This window comes from Microchirus variegatus (genome assembly GCF_963457635.1).
Source record: "Microchirus variegatus genome assembly, chromosome: 4".
Taxonomy (NCBI): domain Eukaryota; kingdom Metazoa; phylum Chordata; class Actinopteri; order Pleuronectiformes; family Soleidae; genus Microchirus; species Microchirus variegatus.
Window position 1 is genome coordinate 9,644,462 of NC_139805.1, and position 24,612 is coordinate 9,669,073.

General features: G+C 40.3%; 1 protein-coding gene across 1 annotated transcript; it reads right to left on the bottom strand.

The window, feature by feature from the left end:
• Nucleotides 1-17,485: 17,485 nt before the first annotated feature.
• On the bottom strand, nt 17,486-23,260 carry LOC310925759 (interferon-induced protein 44-like; the record flags this gene model as incomplete). The annotated part of the gene is made up of 10 exons (XM_083887775.1): nt 23,149-23,260; nt 22,392-22,522; nt 21,835-21,886; nt 20,754-20,827; nt 20,582-20,633; nt 19,930-20,125; nt 18,966-19,118; nt 18,681-18,852; nt 17,808-17,908; nt 17,486-17,698 (listed from the first exon to the last, which is right to left on the bottom strand). Exons 1-10 carry the CDS (start codon nt 23,172-23,174, stop codon nt 17,486-17,488), a joined length of 1,170 nt encoding a protein of 389 aa, XP_083743901.1. The 5' UTR covers nt 23,175-23,260.
• Nucleotides 23,261-24,612: the final 1,352 nt, after the last annotated feature.

The following is a 24,612-nucleotide window of genomic DNA, read 5'->3' on the forward strand; positions in this document are numbered from 1 at the left end:
TACAGAGATCGCTGTTCTTTTGAAGACACACACAGAGACACAGGCACCGTTGAGGGGCTAAATCGCTGTGCTTACATCTCGGTTTTTTAGGTGATAAGTTTATTATAGCCATGCTGTGCCTGTCTGGATCTTCACTCTCTGTCCATGCATCCGCTCATCTAGTGCCATGTCACCTCCTTTTTCAGGGTTTGGTAAGCAGCTGAGGAAGTCTGCCAGGACCTTTTCTGTATCAGGTGAGTACTTGACTTCATACATGCTGCTGCGTTCTGAGTAGAGGATGGGTGTTGCTGTACGTCTTGACTGGCAGTCTGTGAGAGCACCATGTCTAAGCCTTTTTTGTGATGCATCTACTTAAAGGGGTCATATTTTATCCTATTTCTCCAAGTTAAACTAACCAGAGTCCCAAATATTAGGATTTAAATTATTAAAAAGTTGATTTAGCATAATATGTCTGCTTTAAACACTGTGGAATTCTTTCGAATACAGGTCAAGTCAGGGTTTTTCTTGTCATCCTTGCTTGTCGTTTTATCCCTTCATCTCCAATGACAAGACTGATCTTTCGAGCTTCATCCTCTAGGTAGAGACACATTGTCTGTTCATCAGTAAGTGTGATGATCAACTGTGTCTACCAGCGTCTGCACACACTCGGCTCTGCTTACCTCCCTCGAGCCACTTATATCTTGCTATAGCCTTTAGCTCTCATTCACCACTTCTGGCAAAAGACAATTCATCCTGAGACAATCCCGTCTGAGCCTCACGTCAGGCACAGAGCAGGTCTTTGTGTCATTTTCATATATAGCTGCAGCCATTAAGAGTCATCTGGAGTCAATGATGAGGACTGGAGAATCAGTTTCAACGTTTTCTTTTTACTCCATGTAAACTCGAGCACATTACACACATGCTGAGCTAACGTTGTAACACATCACTCCACATCACTATGATATCGTTCCACTAAACATATCACAACATCTATAGCAGAGGTCACTAACAGGTGGACCGTGGTCCGAGTCCGGACCCAGACGCCGTCCTGTACAGACCTGGACCTACAGTGAATAAAGTATTTAAGTATTTTAAATGTTGACATGGTGCTTCTATTTTGACCGGCGCAGCTTCTCTAGACTTTACGGTTCTGGTTGAGCGGATCCGGAAATCCACTGACCGATTGCATTCGACTAGAGCCATCCCACGTGACGCCACTAAAAGCCAATCAAATCTGTGCATCCCGCTAAATAGCGAGTGACAGACAGGGAGATGAGTGCGTTTACAGCGAGAGAAGACGGAGAGAAAAGTGCGTTTACAGCGAGAGAAGACAGAAAAAAATAGAGTTTACAGCAAGAGAAGACAGAGAAAAAAGAGTTTACAGCGAGAGAAGACAGAGATGAGTAAGCGATAGAGGCAGAGAAGAGTGTGCCTGAGAGAAGACGGAGAGAAAAGTGTGTTTACAGCGAGAGCAGACAGAAAAAAGAGAGTTTACAACGAGAGAAGACAGAGATGAGTGAGCGATACAGGTAGAGAAGAGTGTGCCAGAGAAAAATAATTAACGCGCTCTCTAAGAAGAGAAAAGTGGACAGCGAAAATAGAGCTTTCAACCCAGAATGGACAGACTCATTCATGTTCAAACTTCACCCTGGAAGCACAAACCCAGTCTGTCTCATATGTTCAGTGAAACGCTACTGAGACCAAACACAAAATTTCTGACCAAACACACCCACTCAAATCTGAATTTAGGTCACAGAAAATAAGCACTCAGAGCTTCTTTTCCTTTAAGAGAGAAGTCACTGCACGAAAACTCAGATTATCGGCGCCGTGAACGCCTGATAATTGCCGCGAACGTCCATGATTCTGGGCAGTTATCAGCCGTTCACCGTGAAGTTCGCCGGTACCCGATAATTGTCGAAAAGCCACTAGCCCTCGCTCGCGAACCCCTCTAATTGGCATATAAATGTCGCGATCGTCAGACCTGCGCTGACTGACACCAACAACCATTGGATGAAACCACAGACAGTTCAAAGGTAAAATCCACTGTGACTGGACAGCAGACCCCTCACTCATTGGTCACCTTTGGAACACGTGGCCATTTGCCCCTCCCATTTTTAATAACGATTATAATAATACAAATATTAATAACATTATTATTAATGATACTACTACTAATTATCCTTATTGCTATTATTATTTAGTGAAAACCCCATGTCACAATAGAGAATAAGAGACATAGGAAAGTACATACAGAAAGTGAAGCTTTATTTACAAAAGAAACCACAAATAACAAACATGCTTTATGAAAAATCTCTCTTGGCTGCTTCAGTCATAAGTTGGAGCAGGTCTTGCTTAGTGTTACATCTATATAATTGTATAAAAGTGACAATAAATATTGTCGAAATGTTTTTGAATAGTTCTTTCTGTATTTGATCTGACAGTCAGTTGTTGATTACATGCAGACTACTAGGCTACTTCAGTATATAACCCACTACTAAATAATAACGCAAGTTAGACATTATGATGTTCCGGACCTTTGCTTGAGGAAATTTTTTCAAAGTGGACCTATTAGAATGTTAGTTGATTATCCCTGATCTATAGCCTGTGCGTTGTGTTCAATGTGCTGCTGCAAATAGTTTTGTTCTGGTTCTAAACAGAAACACTGGCTCAGTCACTAATCACTTTCTACTTAAAAACACTCATTCACTCATCATACACCTATCTATTAAATGTTTTCATTTCAATAAAATCTCTCTAAAATTTGTTAAAAATCGCTATTTAAATTCACCCTATTTTATTCTATGTTTCACTCAAAGAGCTAAAAAATTGTCACGTCCAAGCCAAACCCAAGCTTGACAATAATTTCTGGACATTTGTCTGAACCCGGTTTGACCCATCTGGTCCCAAAAAGGCTCATGTGTGGTATATACAGTGTGCTGTATTTCTGTTTTCATGGACTCCTCACTACACACTCATGTAGATGTCGTCACTGAAGTCTGCGGCAGAAGTCTCCATAACCACCGTCTGGTTGCCGTCAGGGTCTGATGGTGACGCTGCAACACAAACAAAGACACTGATCAGTGCACTGACAATTCATTCACTAAGGGTGTTTTTTCTCTGGAGGACCTGCTTATATTGTCTTTCAAAAGTGACCCATATCTGAAACATTTACACAAAAACCACAGAGTGGCTGTGGCTGAAAATGGTTAACAGACGGAAGACGGAAGTGAAAGTTGTGTTATTTTGGAAAGGCTTAAAGGGCAGGAAACATCGGTTGAAGGAAAGTATTGTGATTGTAGATAAGTGTACACTTGTATTTACAGGATGGAAATGTTTGTATTCATTTCCATATACAAATGAGGCCTGAATCTGACGATTTCTGGATCTGTGAGCTCATAACTGGAACATTTCAGAATTGGGTCACTTGCACCGTGCAGTGTAAATGCAGCTTAAATCATTTCAGAAGTGATGCTACTTGCTAAACTAATGTCATTCCCCCCTTATACTTCTTTTCTCTCACGAGTTTGACATCATCCACCACTTACTGTGTTTTGAAGTCTCATTTTAAAATTTCCAACCGCAATAAATTTACCTTTAAACACCAATTGTAATGTCTTTGTATATCCATATACAAACAGTACCGCAGAGCACAGAATGCAAATAGGGAGCAGGGTAAATAAAACAAAACAAACAAAACAGACCTACAAGGTTTAACAAAGTTAACCCATTTGTCCCTTGTCCCAGTCAGAAATGTCATTCCTATTGCATTATCACAGTCCTCTCCCCTGCAACCAGCAATATATTTACTTAATGTTACAATTTTGAGGCTCAAATTCAAAACCAAAGGTATGGTCTTACTCTCTAGAGGGATTTGATATGAGAATATTCCTTCAGAAGAGACCAGTCCCAGAAAACATGACACTTTTTGGATGGTGTGATGAAGAATCTGATTAAGCTGAACTCCCACCTGCTTTGTGAACTGCTGTTCCACACTGATTAACATACTAGCACTCACCGGCCTTTCTCAAATGGGGGGTCGTCCAAAGAGTGGGTTGCGGAAGTGGACAATACCATTCAAACCGATATGTTGCGTGCAGCTGTTGGTCTCTCCTCTCCACAGACACACAGAGCTGCAGGGCACTCTCATCGCAACCGATGTAACCCGCAATTTTACTGGGAGGCTCCACCTTTCAGGGAAATTTCCATTTCACATCTTCACAAAGAACAATATTTGCTAAAGAACAGAGGACTTGGTCCGTCGCACAAACACACAACACATGCGCACACACACAGGTTTGCGTTGCTGCTTTGACTACCAGCCTAAACAAAGCATTATCCCCAACCCTAACCTTGACCGCAAGTCAAATCTTAGCCCTAAACTTAATCATTTTCTCAGCAATTAGGTTCTGCCTCATTGTGTCTGTACAAAAACAAGAACACGCAAACATACAAACACACACACACAGTCTGGTTCCTTGGGCCCACGGTTGTTGTAGTGGTTAGCACTCTCGCCTTTGCAGCAAGAAGACCCGAGTTCAAACCCCGGTTGGCACAACTTCAAGACCCGGTTGGAACAAGGGACTTTCTGCAAGGACTTTGCATGTTCTCCCCATGTGTGCATGGGTTTTCTCCGGGTTCTCTGGCTTCCTCCCACAGTTCAAAAAAACATGCGATGAATGTATGTATGAATGATCGTGGTGGTCAGAGGGGCCGTTTGGCGCACATTGGCAGCCACGCTTCCTGTGGCTACACATGGCTTACCACCACCAGTGAGAATGTGTTAATTAATAATGTAAAGCGCTTTCGGTGTCTAGAAAAGCGCTCTAGAAATGTAATGAATAATAATCACCTCAGAGGACATTATATTAATTTCCTGGCGACCCTTTACCCTTAACCATACAACATGTATTGGTCTTAAAATGTAATAATTACCGTTATGGGACCTGCTTTTTGTCCCCATAAGGAAGACAAGTTCCCATAATGTGACTGAGTAATATCTGGAGAACACACACACAAAGGCTGAAGCTCAGTCAGGACGATGAGAATTCAACAATCAACATGACATAAAACAACATCATTTTAACTAGAACGTTCATTTTGGCTTGAAAGATATTTTTTATTGACCAGATCCAAAACATGATCACACTGAAACAGGAGGTGTGGTAATACTGATGTTGCAGAAATGTAGATGTACTGCTATGTATGATATGTGGCTCTGACAGGATAGGCCTGTTGTAAGCCTTTATTTATTATTTTATTTTTTGTCAATTTTTTTTTTTTTGCAATTTCATCACAAAAATGCATTGAAAACACAGCAACATGATTTGCTCCTTTTTTGAAAAACCTTATCTATGCAATTATTTTGTCACAACAATCACAAACTGAAATCCTGGAGGGACTGATACAAGGTTGGTTGTGTTTTAAGATTTAATCCTCCTATTTTGTATGTTTTTTTTGTATGAAATCACTTTGCTTTCAACACCTAACTTGTAACAATTCCAACAATTACCAATTTATAATAAATTGAATAACAAAATGTCACATTTGCATATATCAAAACAGGTAACACGAGTATTACAAAACTTAGCAATGATCTTGCAAATTACCTATTTAGCTAACTGGTATAGACCTGGTTCTGTATATGGTCACTGTGAACTAAACTAATAAACTAAACTAAATTATATTTCATAATCTTTGAATCTAATTTACAATCTATTAGGGATGAACTCTGTATTCAACTGTACTGTAATCTCTAATTTGTATTTCGTATTATTAGTTTTCCTAATTTTATCCATGGATTATCAATAATATTAATGTAATTTATGCAATAATAAACAAGCATAACATAGCCCTCAGTCATGCTCCCCACTTTTAGATTAGATTAGATTACACAAGGTCACTTTACAACAATAAACTCACACAGAATCAAAGAAAAAAGCCACAAAAAAAGGGGAAAACAATTGATGAAAATTCAAAACAAGCTCTGCAATAGAAATAATATATATAATAGTAAAAAGATATACTGTAATCAATCATGTATACATGAGTTGATGTATAAAAGTATTATTATTAAAATGTATTATACATTTTGATATTATAAAAATCCCAAATAGTAACAAATTGTATATTTGTTGATCACATATCACATCAAAACCCTGATTGAGGAATATTGTCTTACCTGTAGTCATGTTGGGAACCTTCTTCCTGATCCTCCTTCTCTTCTTACCCTACAAAAAAAAAACCAACAGACACAAACTCATTGTGGTGATCATGTAACGGCATGTGTGAGTCGTGTGCGAGAGTGTGGTGTTCATACATAGTTGTCTTTGCATGACCAGTCAGGAAACTGCATAATGTGGAGCAGCTTCTCCTTTTCTGCCTTTTCTTTATATTTGGCTCGGTCCTCTTTTGATATCGACTTCCACTGTGGACTCAGACAACACGCTGTCAGTGCACACACACACACACACACACACAGAAACACAGAACCACAACAACATGCTACTGCACAGGCTGATTAGTGCACACATGTGACGGTAAAAGCATGTCCTGTACTTTCAGGATGTGAAAATGTATACCCAAACAATCGCCTGTATTTATAGTGTTTTCGGTCTTAAGTTTAATCAAAGGTGGCATTAAAAAGGTCTTAAAAAGTTTTAAATTTGACTTGTTGAGACATGCAGATACCCTGTTTACTTATAATACATTTAGTAAATGTCATATACTTTAAGACCTTTACTTAAGTAATATTATATAAAGTGACTTCAACTTCTACCATAGTCATTTTCTGGTGAGATACTTTTACTCAAGTATCCCTTTTAGCTACATTATACAAGACTGAGGCTGAATCCCAATTCCACCCCTTCCCCTTCCCCCTACCCCTTTGTCGGAGTTCCCCATGGCCCTCAATACAGAGTTAAGGGTGCTAGGGGTAAGAACGTTCCCCTAAGAAATGACACACCCCTCCATTACCGTCACGCCATCCTCACTTGACGCTCGCGTACTGCTACAATCGAGGCGGCAAGCCTATCGTATCAACAATCCAAAAATGCCGTCCTCAAAAGTAATGTCTGTTGCCTGGGCCACAGACGCATACGTGTGCTGACTAATATAGTATAACTTTTTTCCCCCCATTGACCGAGTCAGCTGGAAATGTCGGCTACCTTTCGTTTGTAGCTATGATCTGAACGCTAACGTTACGTAGATTGATGCAGTAATGAAAACTCACTCCATAAGAACGTAGAAGGTTAATAAGAGGTTCGGGGTGCTGGAGTCACGTCATCATCGCTAAATAATCCATCTGTTTGTTGTTTTTGCAACAATGAAGTCTGCTATCGTTTATGATAACACGTTAGCATAAAGATCGCTAGCTTAAAATGCTAATGAGTGTGTGAGATCTGTGTCTGTCTCTGTCTTTGTTAAAAAGTACAGCCACAGTTAAGTTCTTCTGCGGTTTTTCCTTGTCCATCTTCATTCAAACGTGAACACACACACATACTCACACACACTTACTGCAGCAGCAGCCTCGCTATGTGCATATTTAAGTAGCCATGTGTTTTCTCCGTGAGAAGCTGATTGGCCGAAAAAACAACAAAATGTTTATGAAAATACATTTGTGCGAGTTCTTGGCTTGAGCCACCGCTTCCAAAAAAATTTTACCGACCGGCTTTCAAACTTCGCTGACGGGGACGCGGGGGAATTTCCTCAAAACCCTCCTTTTCAAGTGTGGTCCTTTGGAAGCTTCATTTCAAGGGCTATGTAGCCCTAGGGCTTGGCCCTAACCCTAAACCTAAATGAGAAACGAGACAGCCCTACCCCTCACATGAACGTGGGTAGGGGAAGGGGGAAGTGGTGGAATTGGGATTCAGCCTAAGTGTATTGTGATTAAATGTGAGCCTCACCATTTGTCCGAGGAGGGAGTTGGCTGCCGCACTGTGATTAGCAGCAACTTTTGCCCGGTTTTCTCTCATGAACAGCATGAAAGCGTTAGGCGGCTTCTTAACGTATGGCCGCCCGTCATCCTCACTGCTCCCACACCGTCGCTTACTGTAGTAATACAGGCAAAAAACATGAGATGAGAACCTTTGTTTCCAGTGTGTGTGATACTGAGAAGGTACGATAAAGTAGGTGCGACTTACTTTGCCATGATGTTGTTCTGTGACGGCGGCAAAAGGTTCACATAACTTGTTAATTTTACATCTGGTGGAACCCCATAGACCACCTCTCCATTCCTACAAAAACAAAATTAGGGACATACATAAGAAATAAGAAAAAAGATTGTGTTTGAAGATACAACAGTTTGATTAGACTCATTTGCATTGTGTTACTTACACTACTCCAATTGCAGGCATTTGTAAGACCCCATTATTTAGCCTTAATGAAAGGAACTGTGGACACACACAAAACATATCATCAATCAATGTCATCTTTCTCACCAGGTGTCTATGATTTTTAGCCACTGCTTGATTTGATTGCATGTAAAGACCAGAGAACGTTATAAAAAGCAACTAACTAAAATTGTTTGCGTGCATGTGTGTGTGTAACTGTAACTAGGGTCTCACTGAGGGATCTGTTCCTGGAGGGTGGTAAACAGGATGCTGATATGGTAGGAACTGCGTGGAGAGAGGGAAGGAAGTTACATTTCTAGAACATTAAATAGTATAGCATGGACGGCTGTAAACATTACAAAAACACTTGTAAAACCAACTTTGCAATGCAAAATATGAAAAATGTCTTTGTCTTTAACCTACAATATTAATCCTCTCAGAAGATGTGCCAAGCACAGGAGATTTCATTATGACGCTCACTGATAGGCAGAGCTTTTTGGGACTTACATTACATTCAAAAACACATGGGTTAAGAGAGTGATTTTAGCGTGTTGGCCTAAACCTTACACTATTTATAAATGTTTCTCGTGATGATAGACATATTAGGTAAATTTCTTCATAACCCCATCTCTAATTTACCTGTCCCTGGCCGTGAGCACCTGCCTGGCCATTTTGGTGACCTCCTGACTGCATGATAGTTTGTATGTGCAGCGGTTGTTGGCACAAAGTGGAAGCAGCCTGTTCCACAGCCGTCATTAACGGTTGATGAAGGCTGGATGAAGCTGCTCCCAGTGTTTTGCTCCCACTGCTCTCACTTCCCACTGACTGAGGTTGGCTGTTGAGCCCTGTCTCAGCAGGAACATTAGGAGGAGGCAGAGGGTTGGGCGATTCTCCCAGAATTTTACGGAGAACCTCAAAATCAACATCCGGCAACTCTCCTTTCAAAATCCTATGAGTGATGAGTTCTAAATCTTCGTGTAGATCCATCACTTGCATTGAGGCTCCTAACTCTGTCTCCAGTCTGTTCAGAGTCTGATGTGTTGTGCCCAGGTCCTGTAACATTGACAGAAAACTGGTTTTAGACACTATATTAGACTGTATTACGCACATATTCCATACGTTTTTGAGAGGGGTAGTGAGGCTTTTTAGATTTGGTAGGGTTTGGTATCTCAGACCTACAGCTGCAGCTCATCGTTTTGAGTAACAATGCTTGCACCCAATGTTCTGAAATGCTATTATCTGAATTATTGGGTGAGTGGCGACACAGGAAAAAACATCAAATCAAAACATAAACAGAGATTGTGTCCTGCAAGTCAGCAACATTGTTACCAGTGAAGCCAGTAGTTCAGTTTTACAGTCTTTCTTTATTTCTTAATGATTATTTCTTACATATAGCCCCTTTAAGTATGACCCATGTTGATACATTTAACTCGTTTCTTACCTGTCCCAGGCCATGAGCACCTGTCTGGCCATTTTGGTGAACCCTTGACTGCAGGAAGACTTGACTATGCAGCAGTTGTTGGCACAAAGTAGACGCAGCCTGTTCAGCAGCAGACATTATTGGCTGGTGGAGGCTGGGTGAATTTGCTCCCAGTGGTTTGCTCCCACTGCTCCCACTTCTCACTGCCTTAGGATGGCTGTTCGACCTTGTCGCAGCAGGAACGTTGGGAGAAGCTAGAGGGTTGGGCGATTCTTCCAAAATTGTACGGAGGACGTCAAAGTCGAGGTCTGGCATCTCTACTTTCAGCATCATCGGAGTAATGAGCTCCATATCCTCACGTAGATCCATCCCCTGCAGGGATACGCCCAACTCTTTCTCTAGTTTGGTCAAACTCTTATTTGTCATGCCCAGGTCCTGTGACAGGAAAAGAAGGCAGGTTTGAATTGAATAGCTCAAGATGAAGTACAAATTCCATCTATGAAGTTGTAATGAGATTAAATTGACTGTAGGTGTGAGTGTGAGGGATTATTTGTCTCTATGTGTCCCTGTGATGGACCGGTGAACTGTCCAGGGTGTACCCTGCCTTTCGCCTTATGTCAAGTGCGATTGGCACGGCGCCTCCCGCAACCCTTATGTGGAGGAAAAGCAGTCATCATGGAAAAGTGGCACATATTATCTAATCCAAATCTTTTTTGAAAAGTATATTCACCCAACAGATTATCCACCAAAAGCAAAAAAAATGATTGATATCAGTAATCTGTGACTAAAATGCTCTGCAGATGCATCCCAGAAGTGGCTGATATTTGTATTAAAGCATTCACATTAAATGTTTCTGAGAACATGTCACATGTTTTCACATTTTAACTTCAAACTTTGAAGCTTCCATGATGTGGGAAGAAGAATTCTAGCAAAGTAAAATTCAGCGAGAGGCTGAGTAAGTAACCTCTCCACACTACACTGGTAACTCATGAATTATTATTAAAAAAAGGCAAATTAACAGTTATTGTTACACTTACTGATCGGTCAAGCTTTGTGTTACTTATTCCATTGAGCGAGTTTGTTAACAGAATGATTTTAGATTAAAACAAACCTTTTTATTCACTTGTGTTGGACTAAACCTTACACTTAAAGGTGCATTATGTAATAAATCTAAAGCAACTGGTCATAAAATCCTCCTAATATGTCACAGAGACTCAGGAATAATGTTCATATAACAAACTGAACTCACCAACAACAACAGTACAGCCAAAATATTTGCATTAAAAAAATATTTTGCAGACTGCAAATCATGTTTATGTTTTGTAATCATGTTTTGCATGTGGCGCCACCTACCGCCATCTACCAATCATTGCAGTCAGTAGAGTCTCAGCTGCCAAGCAACCACGGGTTGCCAGTTACGTCAGAAAACGTAAAAGACCTCAGTATTTTGAATTTGAATGTAGTAACTGTTTTTGGCCACATTCTTACATATCCATCCATCCATCCATTATCTACCGCTTTATCCTCCACCAGAGGGTCGCGGGGGGTGCTGTGCCTATCTCAGCAGACATTGGGCGATAGGCGGGGTACACCCTGGACACTTCGATTCTTACATATGGCACCTTTAATTAATAAACATCCCTACGTGACTCTATCTTCTCTAATTTAGTGTCTTACCTGTCCCTGGCCATTTTGGAGCGCCAACTGCACAGCAGTTTGACTGTGCAGCAGTTGTTGGCACAGAGTGGAAGCAGCCTGTTCAGCAGCAGTCATTAATGGTTGATGAAGACTGGATGGAGCTGATCCCAGTGTTTTGCTGCCACTGCTCCCACTTCCCACTGCCCAGGGTTGGCTGTTGATCCCTGCTGCAGCAGGAACATTAGGAGGAGGTAGAGGGTTGGGTGATTCTCCCAGAATTTTACGGAGCACTTTAACGTCAACGTCTGGCAACTCTCCTTTCAAAATCCTCTGAGAAATGAGTTCCAAATCCTCACTCAGATCCATCACTTGCATTGACGCGTGTAGCTCTGTCCCTACTCTGTTCAAACTTTGATTTGCTGTGCTGCGCTCCTGTGACATTGAGAGAAAGATGTTTTTTTAGACACTTTTATAGTGAACATTTTAAAGGATCAAGTACAAATGACATCTGTGGGTGTTCAAAGTTGACTTAATGGAGCAGTGGCACACAGTAGTGTGATGTATGCAGTGCAATGGGATGACGATTTTCCAAACAACCCCTGCATAAACACATGGTACAGGACAAAGGACACTCTTTCAATGATGAGGATGTACACAATCTATACGGGTGAGACGGACAGTTTGAAGGAGTTTAAGAAGACATTTACGTTAACCTGGAGAAAACATTAGAGACCGTAGGCCTTATCAACATGGAAACCTTCCTGATACAATCTTGTTTGCTCTTAAATATGTTTCTATCAACACAGCATTGTTTCAAGAAATATCTTCGTACACAAAAACAAAACCTCCAAAACAACTCAACACTGTAGTACACATCCCAGGCCTGTGTGTGGCACTGTAACGCTGCCACAGAAATTCAAAGGAGAAAAAAAAATGCATTTTAAGTCTTCCAAAACATCCTCTAAACTCAACCTCATGTCCTCAGGCCCTGAAACACTAGCTGTCCGCCAACTACAATGTCGTCCTAAACTGCTAACCAAAAAGGCCATATATCGGCTGCACCATGCTCTCAGTGAAGCCAGTATCTCTGATGACACATCATGGTCTTCCGTCCATCCATCTACCGCTTTATCCTCCACATGAGGGTCACTGGGGGCGCTGTGCCAATCTCGGCTGACATAGGGTGATAGGGGTCGCCAGTCCATCACAGGGAAACATAAGAGAGACAAACAGCCTTTCACTCTCACACTCACACCTATGGTCAATTCAGAGCGTCCAATTGACCCTAATCACCATATTGCATGTTTTTGGACTGTGGGGGGAAACTGGAGAACCCGGAGAAAACCCATTCCCACACGGAGATAACATGCAAGCTCCATGCAGAACGGGCCTTGTTCCATTCAGGTCGCGGACCTGGTTGTTCTTGCTGCAAAGGCAAGAGTGCTAACCACTCATTATGTGTCTAAATATCACACATAACAACTTTAAGGTTACTGATAAACAGATCCTTGCTTTCCCAATTGTCGGCCTACACCATGTACCTTGATAGAAATATTGATACAATTCTACATGACTCTATCATCTCTAATCTCATATCTTACCTGTCCTTGGCCATAAGCATCTGCTTGGCCATTTTGGTGACCCCTTGACTGCATAATAATTTGATTATGCAGCAAGTGTTGGCTCAGAGTGGAAGCAGCCTGCCCAGCAGCAGTCATTAGTGGTTGGTGGAGGCTGGGTGGAGCTGCTCCCAGTGGTTTGATCCCTCTGCTCCCACTTCCCACTCCCTGAGATTGGGTGCTGAACCCCATCATCGCAGGGACATGAAGAGGATGTAGAGGGTTTGGTGAGTCTCCCAAAATTTTATGGAGCACCTCAAAGTCGATGTCCGGCAACTCTCCTCCCGACATCCTCTGAATAATGAGCTCCAAATCATTTCGTGGATCCATGGCCTGCATTGACGCTCTCAGCTCGGTCTCTAGTCTGCTCAGACTCTGATGTGCTGTGCCCAGGTCCTGTGACGGTAAAAGACACCTGGTTTTTAGACACTTAAACACAAATTATATAGTGATTGATTTATAAAAATAGTTTTATTTAGACATTTTGGACTGAATTTCATCTCCAGTCTACCTTTGATCTGGGTTGCCATGGCAAGTTTTGGTAGGGAATTTCATACACCTTTGCTAGGTATCACGGTTAATTTCCTTAAAAAAATATAGAGCTCCAACTAACGATTATTTTCATAATCGATTAAAATAATTTTCACGATAAATCAAGAAATCTTTTGGTCCATAAATTTTTTTTTAAAAAAGTAAAAAAAAAAATCAATCAGTTTGTCAAAACCGGAAATGATAATGTTCTTGAATGTTTTTGTCGAAATAATGGGCCTTGTGCCCCCACGCAGTGTCTAAGTGACGTACAGCATGTGTGTCACGTCACTGAGTGACAAGTAAAATACTAACAATGATCAGAGAAAATCAATCCGTCCTATTTCTTGCTTTCTGTATGATTTCAACATTTCTATGGTCAAAATCACTAATTTTATGTATTTCCTGCAGGCAGTTGGCGCATGCCCATTGCTGTCTCTCTTCATATCGCAAATACATGTTTGATCACACATGTACTACACATGTCCCACAGTCTGGCTGATACATTTAATGAATGTGTGTGATCTGTTTAGACCTGTTTAGTCTTTCTGATCGGCCATAAATGCGTAGTGAACATGCACAGGGTGAGGCAGGAAGTACTGTGCCGCACTGATAGGGGGCAGTGCTGAGCCCCAGAGGTGCACCTGATTTTAACCTAATTTTGACCTAATTTAAATTTAAAAGATTACAAAATTGAAGATTAAATCTCAAATATAAATGATTTTTCTAAACTGTTTTTCAGTGGAAACAGGAGGTGGAGGTGAAAGATCTGCTTCAGGTATAACCCGCTCTTTTCTACTATGGACTATACAAATTAAGGTAAGAGAATCATACGCAATTTAAAATTTAGTAAAAAAAATAAAATAATAATAATAATAATAATATTATAATAATAATAATGAAAATAAATCAAAGTTAACCTTATAGTGAATATTCTTTTTTTGCTGTTATTGTTGAACAGTATTGAATTGGTTGGAGCATAATTAAAAGCTCTTAACAACTAAATATTTCAATTAAGGTCAAAATTAAAATAAGCTTCTATTTTGGGTTCATATATTTGTACGTACGACTCCAGAGTATCATGAACCTCACTGCACATCACAGGACTACATGCAGTCCAAGTTATTTTTTATTATTATTATTATTATTATTATTATTATTATTATTATTATTATTATTATTATTATTATTATTATTATTCCTCTTCTTATTTCTCTTCAGACAAAATCTGAGTGAATTTGACTTCACAAATCCTAGATCGAGACCTGCAGGTCACCTGGTAAGGGTGTGCTATATCTTTTCTAAGTTTATTTTAGTAACCATGGCATTAACATCATGAAAATATGCAAACAAATGAACAGAGAACATGCAATCAACACCTGGCCAAATTTGGAGCTGCATGGTGTTGTCATTCATCCTCTGATGCAGAGACAATTCCCGCTCACTGACACTGCTCACTTTATTATGAACACTACACCTATCATGATCCATTTATTAGCAGCACTGATGGAATAATCTACTTACACTGAATGAGCTGCTGTGTAGAGAGGTGTGAGATGCAGATTAGGACCATCAGATTAATAAATAACTCTTTTTAAAAACAGTGCAAATAAGCAAGAAATAACTTACTTCCAAATAAAATAAAGACATTGCTTTCAGAGAGAGAAAGGGGAGCGGAAAACAACATTTAGAATGTGTTTCAATCTTGGGGGTTAAATTATGAAACAGTCAAAATACACATTTTATGCTACCTCATTTTTCAGCTTCTTAAATGGGAATATTTTATGGTTTCTTTGCTCCATTTGACAAAGAAATCATTCAAGAACATCATCATTTCCAGATTTGGGAAACAAAGATCAAGATTTTTCAACATTTTCTGACTAAACAAGTAATCGATTATGGAACTAACCATTGGTTGCAGCCCTAATAAGGATAAAGAACAGGCAGTGTTGAAAGCCAGAAATATTCATCTGTTGCACTGAGAACATTTAGAACTTTGAATAAAGTGTTGTGTAAATGTTTGGTGAGGAAGTAGTCGATAAATTGAGTTGTGTGTGGAATATACGTTTTTATCTCTGCTTACTACTGTCCATCAACCACAGTGATTATTTTCAGTATTTCTATTTAAAAAAATGAAGGAACATAGCCAACAAAGCCCGGCAAGAACACGGTGTACTTGGCTCCTGGTCTTGATCTTGCCTGGGTGTTTGGAATCCTATGGGTGACATGACCTCTTGTCTCCAGCTTTACCTCCTCACTCAGTGTCATACACCAGGCAAGTGGTACTTGCCTCTCCTGATATAATATATCATATCATATTATATTATATGAATATATCTTATATATATAATATATATATATAATAATTACGGTGTGGTCTACCAGAAGATATGGGCTTTTTTCACTACCAGTTACACACATTTCAACACAACTCCCTCTCCAACCTAGTATCTTACCTGTCCATGGCTGTGAGCGCCTGCCTGGCCATTTTGGTGACTCCTTGACTGCACAATAGTTTGACTATGCAGTGGTTGTTGGCACAAGGTTTGAGCACTGCCGCTCTCCATTGCCTGGAGTTTGCTGTTGAACCCTCTTGTTGGAGGGACAGCAGGGGGTGAAGTGTTGGGGGATCCTCCCAGAATTTCACAGAGCACCCCATAGTCAACTGTCAACAGAGTTTGACTAAACGGCTCCACATCATCACAGATATCCATGGTCTGTGATGATTTTCCTATGTCTGTCCCCAGCCTGAAGATATATGTACAAAAGCCAGGGCATGACTCTAAAGATGGACTAAAGTCACATCGCGTGCTGCTGATTTGTTCTCCTCTGGTGTTTTACTGCTTACCTCCATTTCAAATCCTTTCAAGTTCAAAGCGGTTGTCCTGGAATGTTGGTTGTGTCGAGGTTGAAGATATTTGAGTTGACATTAATTACGTTGCATTGTTACCTTCTTCTGGGTTTAATCATTCATTACTGCATCTCGTTCTTACTACTCATGTACTAAATCTCCTGGGTTTGATCGTCATTGCATCTACACCTGCTTTGTACACGCTATGTTCATTCTAGGTGTTTTAATCCATGTCATCCATAACTTTGCATTACTCGGTGCAGACGACCAGCTCTGACAGCGTTATTCACTTAGGACACTTTAGCGTGTCATTATAGCCGTGACCTCATCTACCTGCATCATCAGAACAAACCGTTCAGAAAGTGTGACATCACAGCGAAGCCGCATCGGCTTATAGTTTGGGATCTACAGTGTGGAGTTGTAACAGTTGTAGCCTTCAGTTTCTTTGAGATAAGCATTTTTGCTTGTTATTATTGGTGTTTTCCCCTCTTTTCAAATCAGTATTCTTTGAATTACTGTCGTTTATGTGCTTTTTTTGGTATTTTACTTCTTCCTCCTATTGTGTATTACATTTTTTTTTTTACATGCAAAGCTATTCATTTATTTATTTTGTTGAGAAGCAGATAAAGGAATTGCTCTGTCTCCTCAGGGATCAGTATTACTGCCTTATTACCATTCCTGTTCATATTTCCTAGAAATACACTTCCTCAGTGTATTGGTGTCTGTTTGGGTTCCTTCAGTTGATTCTTCTTTCCTGTTGGGTCACATTTATGAGCTTATATGAGTTACTGCAGGCCTGGAGACTTCTACAATAGTCTGTGTGTATTGTGTGTCTTTGACTGAACAAACTATATACACAATATGGTTTTTGTGTTCAATACATTTTAACGGACACCAACAACAACCAGCTGCACACACATCTTCTAGAGCCTAGAACTATGCAAACTCAGTGCCATCACGGAGTGCCTCTTGGCAAAAAATAAACCAACGCTTCAGCAAGTTGCTTTTGTTCGAACTTTATTTCTTTATCAGACATCTTACAACAACATTTGCCACAACAACTAATGTTCAAAAAGTACACTCAGCATCATCAATAAGCTAATTTGTAAGTGTAATGTTTTGCTCAGTTCTCCTCCTCATCCTCGTAAAGGTCCTCAATCCCTTTAACAGGCACAGTGCGGTCCTGGAAATACAGATCAGCATACTGCATGATGTGGTCGACGGCACTGAGAAGAAGCACATCCGTGTTCACGTCCAGGTCCAGCTCTGAGGCATAGTTCTTCACGGGGACGATGTAGGACGTGGACATGCCCAGCAGAGCTCCGGCTCTATTCATCTACAACCACAAACACCACGACGATCACATTTTCTACTCCCTGCACAAGCCCTGAGTCCGAATAGGTCATTTACAGAAGATGAACTGCGTACGCTCTGTTTAAACCTACCATCTCTTGAATCATGCTGCTCCTGTAAACATGGGAGACGTCTTTGGCAGTGTCTGGAGAAAGTTGGTCGACGTGGGTCAGCAGAGCCACCTGGTGAACACCTGACAGAACCACACGAGACATTACATTACCGAGAAATACACAACATAAAAACTGCCAACTGGTTCTTTTTTAATGTGATAACTATTATCACTGTCTCTGCAGTTTGAGCCAGAGCTTAAAGCGGATCTAGACCGGAAGTTCCAATTAACGCTGTTGTTTAGTGTGTATCTGCGTCCTTACCTTGTTTAAGAAGCCCTGAAGTTTCGAAACAAACAGTTCAGCCAGTGCTGAGCGACAGTGTCTTCTGACTCTGGGTCTGACTCCAGGTCAAAGTCATAAAAGGGACTGCGGCGGGGAGTCATCAAGAAGCTATTTTTAAACATTGTTAAAACAATGTTTTGATAATGAGGAGCAGTGCATCCACCATTCCAGAGGGGGGAGCTGCTCTTCTGAGAGCGGGTGTGCTGATTATGTCACGTCCGGGTACTGGCCAATTACAAGACAGTTGCGAAGGCTCTACGCTGGCTGGCCAATCACAACACACTCTGTCACCTGGGTGTGAGAGTTCAGTCTGAAATAGCGCAACTGACGAGAGCATCAGAAAAGAGAGATTTCTATCGGCTCGTTTACAGCAACTAGGAGGTTTTTGACCGTAAAAACAAGTTAATGTATGTAAGTAGACCTCCATAACTAACATATATGTGCAACAGGACCACTCTATGTGAGCTTTAATCTAACAAACGACATCTTAATGCAATACAATCTGAAGATAAGATGAGAATAAATGTCCAAAGTTCAATTTGTGTCTGAAAAAGTTCATGTTTTACTCACCCAGGTCACTGATGTGTTCTCTGAGCTTTTGGAAGGTGGTGCTGATGCCTTTAGGGTATTTGAGGATTTGAGAGGCATCCACCACAAAGGCCACGCAATGGATTTGGTCTTTTAGTCCTGGCCACTTCACATAGCCCTCTGTCTCGGTTCTCACTGGCTGATCCGGGCTGAACTAGGGGAGACCAATAATCACTAGAGTAACTCTTCAGCTCACGTCTGAACCAAGATCATGGGTCAGAAAAAATGAGGAGACAAAACCAGCGAAAAATGTGCATATCGCTGTACCTTGTGTCCTTCAGGTACGTGACCTTTAATGACGGACAGGATGTCATGGAGGGTCAGTCCGCTCATCTCTTGTTCACTCAGCCCCATAATATCACACAGCGCCAGTCTGGTGGCGTCTTCTCCCTTCTGACCGCGGATGTTGAAAGACTGCAGCTGACACAAGAAAAACTGAAGGTGATGGGAGGGAAAACTCTGAAAGACAACTCTAGGTTTCAGAACAGTTAGTCCAGATCATAAATATCTATCAATATCAATACATTCTAAATGTCACAGGTCACCAGGGAAGGACAGCTAGAGTTGGTGGCATCTCTTTGTACGTGAAAAGCCTGGCAGCTGCATTCTGAATGTCTTAAAAACAAATGTGTATATTATGAATTCTGTTCCGTTGTCATGGCCAAGCTTTTGAATGCTTCAAGTAGATCTAGGTTGGGCAATATGACTGATAACACTGACTGTTGTTGGGAAAGACAAAGCAGTCAGAAAAGTCAGTCAGTCGGAATGTGTAACTCTACTGAATCAAGCAGCAGATGCACAGTTTCCCCCTCCGCCCCGGGTTATTCAAATCACACATCGATAATGTCACTCGCTCAGCTTACTTCCACATGTCCCACCTCCGTCCGTCCCTCTCACCCAGCAGGACTGCCATCTTGGTTCACACCCCGGTCAGTCATCACTTATTCACTCTCATAGACTTGGCTTATATTTCTTATACTTTGTACTCTCATGGTCAATATTTTGGTTTGTTTTTATGTTGTTTCCTGTATTTTGTTGACATTTTCATACTTTTGACAATTTTATTTATTTATTTAACCTTTATTTAACCAGATAATAGAGGGTGACCTGGCCAAGAATGACAATGACCTTGTGTGTCCTCAAAGGTGCCTATAAACAAAATGCATTATTATTATCGTTACATTTTACGGCTTCACCTCAACAGGTTTACTTGTTGCTGTTTCCCTTTTACCTTTTTAGTGAAGCTGTTTGGGGAGGAGCCAACCATGGCCCGGTTGGTGACCCTTCCATTGAAGACCGACTGGACTGAACTGATGAAACTGGACTTTCCAGAACCAACTGGGCCCAAGAGGAGAACCCTGGTCTCAGTCACGTCTTTGCAGCTCGGTCTGTGGGAGCTGATGGTCTTCATCAGGCTGCTTCTTCGTCTATGGTTTGGAATTTTAAATTCTCACTTATTGATTGTGCAAGACATTACCAAGGTAAGGTTTGTATCAGCAGGACTCTGATTTATAAATTCATCACACAAAATCTTGGTTGACTGTAGTCTGTAATCATAGTTCTTCAAACAATCGATTTCTCGTGAATTTGAACTAAAACTAAACTCAATTAAGCTAAACTTACTTGGTCACTTTACCTAAATGATCTAAATCAATTATACTTAAAACATAAAATGCTAATGTTAGCAGCACTGTAGCATAAACGTTCACCCAAAATGCTTTGCAATGTGTCAGTGTGTTCATACTGAAAGCCCCAAGCTTTAAAAACAGTTTAATGACGTTGTGAGAAACACACACTCAAGATGTTCAACGCAAGACTTCAGGCCAACATTGATCTAAAATAGTTTCAAACTTGGCTTAATTGAATGTTACAGCTGTACTCACTCCTCTGTCCACTCCACATCTCTCCATGGAGATTCCAACTTGGAACCCATTCCTAAAGAGAGATTTTAAACGTACATTCAATTTAATTTTGAACGCCAAGTTTTACATCCGCTTTAGTCACTATTAAAACGTCTATGGAAAAGTGCCAAAAATCATGGCCTGTTACTGTCACCGAAGGTGAAAGATCTGTTCATCATTTGCTCTGTTGAAACGTCCATTTCTTTCCCAGATCCAAGATCGCCAGAACTGATGAGTGAAACACAAGCATTAGAGGAAAACGATAGAAAAAGCAAACAGCTACATGCAAATAAGGAGACAGTTTAAATGATTTAGTTGTAAACTGGGAGCATAAGGCCCTACTGATTCCATAATAGGAGCCCACAGAAACTACAGCTGCTTTGGTCTGCACTAAAGAGTATCTGTGTGTGTGTTCAGATCAGGGACAACAAGGGAAGCTCAGCTTCCTCTAAAATGGCGTCAAATACGTAAATTCTGTGTTGTATTTATATTTCAATACTAAACGTTTGCTAGAATGCGATTAGAACTTAGAACGTGTCACTGGTTCGTTCACAACCAGCTGTTTATTTGTGGATGACGGATCGTCTTAAGTGATTTCTGTAGCAGCCTCCACATTAAAACCACTTGAAGCACAGTTTAAGCTGTTTTCTCTATGAGACGACACAGAATAGTTTTTATTTCATTGCAGTGAGCGTGACGCTGATTGGACAAATGAGGCAAAAAGGTCACTTCCACTGAAGCTCAGCTTCCATGGGAGTCAATGGAGCGGTGGGCGGGCGCAGACGCTGGGCTTCTGCATGGTGATTGGAGGAACTGTCTGGAAGGCGGAGCCAGGTTTAGATTGACAGCTTTGTAGAACCATAAAGGGCAGCGGAGCCTTTTCTGCCTCAGTGTTGTGTGGATTTTGTGAGAAAAGTCTAAAGACACATAGGTGCTCGTTGTGTGTAAATTTGCTCGGTGATATAGATCATTTTCATTTGTACATAGATACTGTAAATAAAAAACATTATTATAGCGTTTCAGCTTTACATATTTAACATGTTGTTCATTTGCAGAAGTTTCATGAAAATCATGAGCAGATTTTTCAGTGAGGCTGCTCACAAACAGACAACCATAATCTCCTTGGTAGAAGTAATAAGACTTCTAAGGATAAATAAATGCAGCTGAGGTTTGAAAATTACTCCTCCATGAACTGGATTGGAGATTGTTTTATGAAATATCACAACTTTACTCACGCTTTTGTCGAGTTTATCTCCTTTTTCACTCGATATTTGACCTCCGAACTCACTGTTGAACAAAGCGAATCATCAAACAATGTTTTTATTATAATAATAATAATAATAATAATAATAATAATAATAATACCTAAGGTAATATGATAATATATACATATATTAGCATGTTTAGTGTTTTAATCACATTAACCCATATGTTATTATTTAATTTTAGGTTTTTTATTGTGAACAAACACTTTAACCTTGAAATTCTGTGAATAATAGTGTGAACATTGTTATTTCATTATTGTGATATGATTTTAAGCTAATTTCCCACATTTTTTTCCCCCACATAACCAGCCCCATCATGACAGGCCTGGATGCTCATTGGATGTTCATCGGCCCCCAGGTCATTTGAGTTTGAGGCCCCTAATTTAGTGGATCAGCACACAGCTGTAAAGTGTTTTGACATTGTTGCCAATAACTAGATTTTTGTTTTATAAAGCATCCAAAAGGAAAACTACAAGAGTAGTAAAACACTGTAAGGAGGACAGTCTAGGTAAGGAATAGTAGCTTACCTGGAAAAGCGAAAGGAAATGCTTTTGGAGCTTCTTGGACCATCGGAGATGCTCCAAATATGTTTGGGGGTTTGATTGCTGGACTGGCAGCAACTGTGGTCATCGGAGCGATGGTAGCAGAGCCAAAAATGCTGCAGCAGGAAACAACCCAGGTCACAGTAAGACAACACAGATAGACAGATACAACACAAAGTAGCAGCCAATGAGGTTGTACTTTATACTTTTCAGTTATAAAATGGAACTTTGTAAATGTAGTTGCCCCCAAAAATCACCGACAATGTTTCATGATTAGTAGCTTCTGTGAATATCAGTTTCTGTGAATGATCATGAAACATGACACTGGCTTCCAATTGTAGGTTATAGAAACAGCCACTGATACATTTTAAAACAGGACAGATCTATCTTACACTTGTGTAACATGTTTCATTTTTAACTTGATATTTTTAATTGAATTCTCTTTTTTTCTTTTAAATATAATTCATGTGAGGAAGAGGAGGACAATGAGAGACCAAATGATCAAGTTATCTGGGCTAGCTTCCTCATCTGCCTCCTTTACACCACTGTATTCTAACGATGGTGATAATGCTGTTACTTCAAGAATTCCATATTCTCAGGATGTATTTGGCATAAACATTTTGAGAAGTTTTAAGAAACCGACAACAATGTAAATCTAAAATGTGCATTCGAGTACCCTTCATTGTTTGAGCGACACCGGTTAAAAGTAAATAAATCATAGATGAAATAGATAAAGCATTACTTGTTTTTGTCTGCAGCTGGTTCCATTGTAGGTCTGTGCTGATATATGTAGACGAACAACACTGTGGAGGCCTAAAGACACAGTAAATGCACCTTTTCTGAGGAAAAGAAAGTGAAACCTAAAGTGTCACAGGAAGAGAGAGAAAGAGGAAAACAACCTTTAATGTCACTGGGAGTCACTCACTGTTTGTTTGATATTAATAATTACTAGTGAAGGAGGCGTGTCCTGTGTGTCAAGAGCATAATGCAAACACACATGCTGGTTAAACGGCTCTGACTGCTCGTATGGCGTGACTGGCGTCAAATATGTGGGCGTGTCCAATTCTTGTGACGTCATCGCGTGTGCGCGTCTAATCTGTGAGTCAAAAGTAGAGCTGGGATTTATGGCTCTTTGAACTGGGCAGCTGTAGAAGCCAAACAGGGTTAAACTTATTTTTTATCAAGAAAACAATAGCTGGTTGTGATTATAAGATAAGATTTGCATCACAATGATTCAAACGTACACATCCACCAATATGTACTTTGCTGGTGGAAGTTATTCTGAAATAGTGGTTATATTTTTTTTCGTTTTTGTTTTGTGTTTTCATAGTAAACATTCCATTAGGTGGCGCCATATCCCCATATGCCAACTTTGTGGCACATTATAAAAAAATAAGCAGGCTACAATTAACTTCAATGCCAAAAAAACCCCACAATATATGCACATATATATATATATATATGTGTGTGTATATATATGTACATATATGTGTATATTCATAAAAGAATAAGAAAAAAATGTATATCAGATTGAAAAAGGTAAATTACAGGAATACAGCAACAAAGAATGTAAACAATAACAAAGGCATATGTTGCATTGTTTTGCCTGTGTATCCAGATGCTGCTACGTTTCCTCATGTTGGCAGGGTTATTTTAGCACGCCATCACGTTGTCATTTTAAACAAGAATCCCAAAAACTTAGTGACTTAGTGTCACCGAAGGTTACCGATGCTGCAAAGTGCTCGTGAATCCGTGAAAATCAAGTCTGAAGAAAGCTTGGACTTTTGAATTCAAAATGTAGCATGTGCTCAAGCAGTTTTTCCAGGATCTCTAAACTCTACCTTTAAAATATTTTCTTCAGATAAAGTGGTGAATATATAAAGATATTGTAGACTTAAGCAGGTATTTTTTACTTAAAGAGTTTTTTGATAATCAAGTGGTTCAGAGTCAATAATAATCATAACTTGCAGAAACACGTGCTTTTTACTGGTTCTCCTCATCGTATCCTCTAGATGGAGTTGTAGTCTTGAGTTGAAGTTGCGTTGGTTGTTCACCTGTGTGACAGCAGAGGTCAACACACATCACATATCACCACCAACACTTAAGCCTGACAGGCAAAGCGTCCTCTCACAGTGGAGGGAAACATGTCCTGATACACAATCACATCACATCATTCAGTAGCTTTTAATCTTCTGAGAATGTTTTT